General features: G+C 52.7%; 2 protein-coding genes across 2 annotated transcripts; one reads left to right on the forward strand and one right to left on the reverse strand.

The window, feature by feature from the left end:
• J7T54_004898 (Nephrocystin-3) lies at window positions 1–2220 on the reverse strand (the record flags this gene model as incomplete). Its single annotated transcript, XM_051510647.1, has 3 exons — window positions 1–665; window positions 1101–1893; window positions 2050–2220. Coding segments are annotated over 3 exons (1629 nt in total), but the record flags the coding sequence as incomplete, so codon positions are not given.
• A 180-nt stretch (window positions 2221–2400) lies between these two features.
• On the forward strand, window positions 2401–3546 carry J7T54_004899 (uncharacterized protein; the record flags this gene model as incomplete). The annotated part of the gene is made up of 3 exons (XM_051510648.1): window positions 2401–2598; window positions 2812–3438; window positions 3517–3546. 3 exons carry the CDS (start codon window positions 2401–2403, stop codon window positions 3544–3546), a joined length of 855 nt encoding a protein of 284 aa, XP_051358472.1.
• Between the last annotated feature and the right edge of the window lie 2382 nt (window positions 3547–5928).

Genomic DNA, 5928 nt, shown 5'->3' on the forward strand with positions numbered 1-5928 from the left:
CACCTCCCGTCGGAGCCTTAGCACTTCCCGATAAATGTCTTCAGCCTCGTCGTATCGACCCTGCGCATGGTACGTCGTCGCCGCGAGGGACGCCATGCTGCTGATCGTATCGGGGTGCTTCTCCCCAACCACCTCCCGTCGGAGATCTAGTGCTCGCTTCTTCAGCGTCTCAGCCGCGTCGTAACGGCCCTGGTTATGGTACGTCGTCGCGAGGTCCGCCATGCTCCTAATCGTATCGGGGTGCTTCTCCCCAACCACCTCCCGTCGGAGCCTTAGCACTTCCCGATAAATGTCTTCAGCCTCGTCGTATCGACCCTGCGCATGGTACGTCGCCGCGAGTTCCGCCATGCTCTTGATCGTATCGGGGTGCTTCTCCCCAATTACCTCCCGTCGGAGATCTAGCACTTCCCGACAAATACCTTCAGCCGCGTCGTAACGGCCCTGGCTATGGTACGTCGTCGCGAGGTCCGCCATGCTCCTAATCGTATCGGGGTGCTTCTCCCCAACTACCTCCCGTCGGAGATCTAGCACTTCCCAACAAATACCTTCAGCCTCGTCGTATCGACCCTGCGCATGGTACGTCGCCGCGAGTTCCGCCATGCTCCTGATCGTATCGGGGTGCTTCTCCCCAACCACCTGCTGTCGGAGCCTCAACGCCCTCTTATCTACAGGCTCATTCTCCCTCCATCGTCCTTGATCATAGAGAAAGCCCGATACTCGGTGGAGCAATCCTGACGTAGCAACCTCTGTCCTGCTGACCTCCGCCCACTCTGCCACTCGTAGAGCGTGCGTCATATACTGCTCGCATCGTGCCCATGGTTTCCCTTCCGATACCGGGAAGAGCTTGTCTACTACCTGTAACGCTTGACTCGAGTAATATGCTTCTCCGTTGTCTAGTCCACCTTTCCTGCCCGCCGTATCCTTGAGGGCCGTCTTTATCGGCCCGCCTACACTTAGTCTATACCGTACAGCGTCTTGCACAAGCCTGTGCATCTCATAGCTTCGCCTCCCGTCTTCTCCCTGACGTAAGCTAAGAAATGAGAACTCCTTTAGTCGCACAATAGCCTGCCCTACCTGAAAGTCAGTAGTCTCTCCAGTACAGTCCTCGTCGACCATGCTATGTCGACTAGCCGTCGCCATCAGGTCATACGGTATGTCCTGGCTGTCCACATACGCAATCACATGCAGGATCCGGTATGACATCTCGCTCTCTGCTCGAATCCTCTCGATCGAGATCCTCCACGTCTCAAGCACGCTGTTCGACACCTCCGGCCGTCGATGTCGGTCAGTATCGCTCATCTTCAAGACTTCCCAGCGAGTTTTGCCTTGCTTCAAGAGATATAGATAGTCCTCGACCGATATCGACATGCGCCGTATGTAGGCGCCAGCTTGCGAGATCGCCAGCGGGAGACGTTGCAGCTCTTCCAGTAGAGCATCGACTCCGGCCTCACTAAAAGTCGACTCGTTATCCCTCACCCTTGCAAGAAGCGTCGTTGCCTCCTCGGTGACCATAGACAGTACCTCGATCCCTCGACGCGATCCTATAAGCGTGCCGGTAATATGTTCGTCTCGACTTGTCCATAGCAGCGTTCCCTGCGATGCGTGGGGGATATAGTGGCGCAAGCTCTCGTTCGTCCCTTGTTGAGCTGGACCGACGCCAAACAACCCGAGATTATCAGCGTTATCGAGGATCATCACCCATGCCGACCGTTCTCCCATCTTGCTACAGACCGCATCAAGCAGATCCGACCCGTCAAGCCGGTCGTCGACCCCGAGCTTCTTCCCGATCGCCTTATAATCGGACGTGAACGTCGCTTCGCTGTCGGCGTGTACCCAGAAGACGCAGCAATCCTTGTCGTTGTCGCATCGTCGATACGCGTAGTCTAGTGCCACCTGCGTTTTTCTTGCTTCGTTAGCAGCAGTATATAGCCAAGCCCCTCATAGAGCGACATACCCGGAGCCTCCCAAGCCCCAAAGGGCGGCGCTATAGAAACCTGGTGTTTGTGGTAAGAGCTTGTCTAGGCGATCCACAAGAGCCCCGCGACGGACCATGTCCTCGTTACGGGGATAGGGAATGACGCGGACGACGGCAGCAGGGGCGGGCTGGTGGGGCGGGTGGTAGTAGACGCTGCCGTGGATGTTGCCCTGGGCGATGAAGGTCTGGTCGCGGAACTGGCTGCGACTGACGTCGCGCCGCTGGTCTCGCCCATTGTCGGTCATCGTCGCCGTCGTTCACCAGAGGATGTGGTTCTCAAAGAGTTAGGACTTTGGCGGATGCATGAGGCACCGACGTGCCCACGTAGCCTGCTTCAGCCCCTCACGTGAACGGCATGTAGCACTAGACAATCCTGATCGTATCCGCTGGACATTTGATCCCCTCTTACAGCCTTAAACCGCGCAATGGCTCCCTCACAACCGCCAGCCGACCGCCGGAGCTTCCGAGTTGCTATTATTTGCGCTCTACCTCGCGAGGCCGATGCCGTCACCTTACTCTTCGACCAGTTTTGGGACGAGGTGCGCGATCCCTACGGCCGAGCAGATGGCGACACGAATACCTACATCACCGGTCGCATCGGAGACCATAGCATTGTTTTAGCTGTTCTTCCGAATATGGGTACTAATAGCGCCGCGGCTGCAACGGCTAGCTTGCGATCGAGCTATGTTGGTTTAAGGCTCGCTCTCCTTGTCGGCATATGTAGAGGGGTCCCTTACATTGGTGGCAGTCATGCATTTCTAGGCGACGTGGTAGTGAGCAAGTCCATCACCCAATACGACTATAGCAGGTTGTATCCTGGACATTTTGCTGTGAAGAATACGGTCGAAGACAGCCTTACGAGAGCCAACAGAGACATCCGAGGTCTCCTTGCCGTCTTCGAAACAGAGCTAATGAGGGAGCGGCTTCAGGCTGAGGCTTCAGGGCACCTGAAGCACTTGCAGAAAGTAGCTAGGGACAAGCGGCGGCGAGCCAATTACCGATATCCTGGGACGACTGAAGACCGACTATATTCCCGGAACCATATTCACAAACACTGGGACTCGTGTGACTTGTGTGCCGATGGCTCGGGCGCCTTCTGCGAGGCAGCCTCCAAGGCGTCGTGTGCCGACACCAAGTGTGGTTCGGCTGACCTAGTGGTGAGAGAGCATCATGCCCGCGACGACGATTTCAGGCCAGAGATCTACATGGGTCGAATCGGCTCAGGCAACACAGTGATAAAGAGCGGGGAAGACCGGGATCGAATCGCCGCCCAACACAACCTCATTGCCTTCGAGATGGAAGGCGCAGGGGCCTGGGATGAAGTCCCTTGTATTGTTGTGAAAGGCCTCTGTGACTATGCCGATAGCCACAAGAACAAGGCCTGGCAAGACTTTGCGGCAGCCACGGCTGCATCTGTGGCCAAGGCCATCCTGGGGCGATACGCGGCTCACGACGGGACTGACGTGCGTGAAGATCAACGGCCATTGAGTGGACGAAGCGTTGCAAACAATTCGTTTGGAAACAACACTTTGATTAATCAGGGTGACGTAGGCGGAAACCTGACATATTGACCTACGTCAGGGGTCTCCTTCGACGTGCTATGTATGTACTGTACCGAACGTGCCGTTTGTTCGAAAGCAGTCGACCATTCGACGATTAGTATCATGATAGCTCTTATGAACCCCTGCCCGATGCCAAAACAGCTCTCCTCGTACTTGACAATTAAGTTCTAGCGTGTCTCGAAGTATTGTTTCTATTATCCTCCGCAATTGTATGACCGGTTTTCAATTATCTGCACCAGCAGCTATCAGACTCTGCTCCGGCTTTCTCGCTGTCCACACGTATCTATAGCGCGATTAGACTGACCTGCACATGAAAGCCGACCACCAAAGGGAACTAACATATTACAGTAGGTACGGTACTTCAGAGTACAGATCTCAAGCCGAGCACTGGCGCACAGCTCATGAACTTGTTCGTAATCCAGTCCATGCTTCTCTATGAAGGGCATCATGCTCAGAGATTCGAGACTATGGCTCAACCCGAGGTTGAACCAGCGTGCAAGCTCTTGTTCATGTGGATCGAGAGACCAGGGGGACACGTAGGCTTTGATGACTTGTTGCTTGAAGTCGACGAATCCTGCGGCCTGGATCATCTCTTTCGTTGCTGCAGGTGTGACTGTCACGCTGCGATTGCATTTATCCATGCTAGTATGGAAGAGCTCTGACCATTTTTGGAATGAAGAGTCTTCAGGCTTCACAACGTCGTCGTCCCATCTAGGAGTCCAGTCAACTTCAACCTGCTCCATATGGCCAATACCTTGTGTCAAGTGCCTACTCATGCTTAGCGCTAGCTACATTCGCAATATTTTACCTACTTGAAGGTGCTTTGATAGATCTGCGGCCATAATTCTGTTTGAATGCCGCCGCGTAGCATTCGCATATGAATCAAATCGCAGTCTGCTAGTAATGGACTCCACGTTGATTCTTCTATATCGTATTGTTTGAAAACAAGTCCCGCGGGAATCCTAGAAAAATATTAGTCCGCGGTCTTACTTGATTTCGTAAGACTTACAATGCCGGTTGAACCAGATTCAGGTCTACTGCCATGATGTGAGCTCTGATGAGATAGCTGTAACATACGAGTTAGTATCGACAACCAAAGCTTGGAGTTGTCAGACGCACTTTTCAGCTACATCAATTGCCCAAATGCCGGTGCCTGTACCAAGGTCCATGATCCTAGGTTGCTGCCGTTTGATAGGGACACTATATGGCTTGCCTCGGGCGACGAGGAATACTTTATGAAATAGATCGAGCCGCTTCGACTCCTCCTAGATGGTATTAATTGAAATGCTTGTAAATGTTAGGCAATATATGCGTACCGAGTCGATAGGAACAAAATATCTGTCGGATTTCCAGGAGCCATAGAAGCGCCCATAAATCCAGTATCCCTCTTTGAGGTATTCCTGTAGCTCGATTACACTGAAAGAGCAACGTATCAGTCAACTCAGTTTGCCATAATAGCAGACGCAGCACGTACGCCGATGGCATAGTGACCGACGCCCGGTAAGGATGGACCTCAGAATGGCTCAATCGTCGCGGCAGCCTCAAAATGTTCTAGATTGATATTGTGTCATTCAAATCGCGAGGAAGATCGGAGATGCGGATGGCGGTCAGCATGGATGTTCCATTAGAGTATCTTATCTACACGTGACTGTAGTCAGGTGATACGTCTGGCCCAACACTGAAATTCAGTGGCCCCATAAAAGCAATTCCCTAAAGAACATTCATCCCTTCGTCCCATTAAAAAATGGGATACCCTGTAGGGTACGACACACATCCAAGCCAAGAGGACGAGTCAGATCATCCTGCGCTCCGTAGCACGAGAAGTTAATAAGAATAGCAAACTTATGTTTCTCTCGGTTTTCATCCAACGGGTCAATAAGCTGACATTCTCGAAGCTTCCCGTTACCTAAATCAATGTATGGCATGAAAGGGCAGATTTTTCGAGTGTGCGAGATCTCACAAACGGCTCCTGGTGGAAGTCGGAGACAGCTAAGACTCTGTCGAAAATGGTTACCATTCATAGCGTCGTTTGGCGTTCGAAGGTTTCCTTGAATAGGGCATATCGTGACGCGAGGGGTAGAATGCTCCGAGCTATCAGGAAAGTCTGCCCACACAACCCTGATGTTGTTGAGATTAGGCTTAGTTGACCTCCTCCACGCGACGCTTTGTGTAGTAGGCATGACGTCTCCAGACACTGGTAGAATATTACGTCTTAGGATTTGTCTGCCCAGGCCCTGACTAGGCGGATTTGCGGTGATATGGCCGTCGACATCGGTTCCATATGAACAATAATTGTGGCTTATAAATCCATGAACGTTCAATGGTTTCTTGAACAGATCAGTAATAATCCTGACCGCAATCCAAATTTTGAGGGGCTCCTCGTTCCAAGGG

The sequence above is a fragment of the Emericellopsis cladophorae genome (assembly GCF_022114955.1).
Source record: "Emericellopsis cladophorae strain MUM 19.33 chromosome Unknown NODE_151_length_12231_cov_109_724288, whole genome shotgun sequence".
Classification (NCBI taxonomy): domain Eukaryota; kingdom Fungi; phylum Ascomycota; class Sordariomycetes; order Hypocreales; family Bionectriaceae; genus Emericellopsis; species Emericellopsis cladophorae.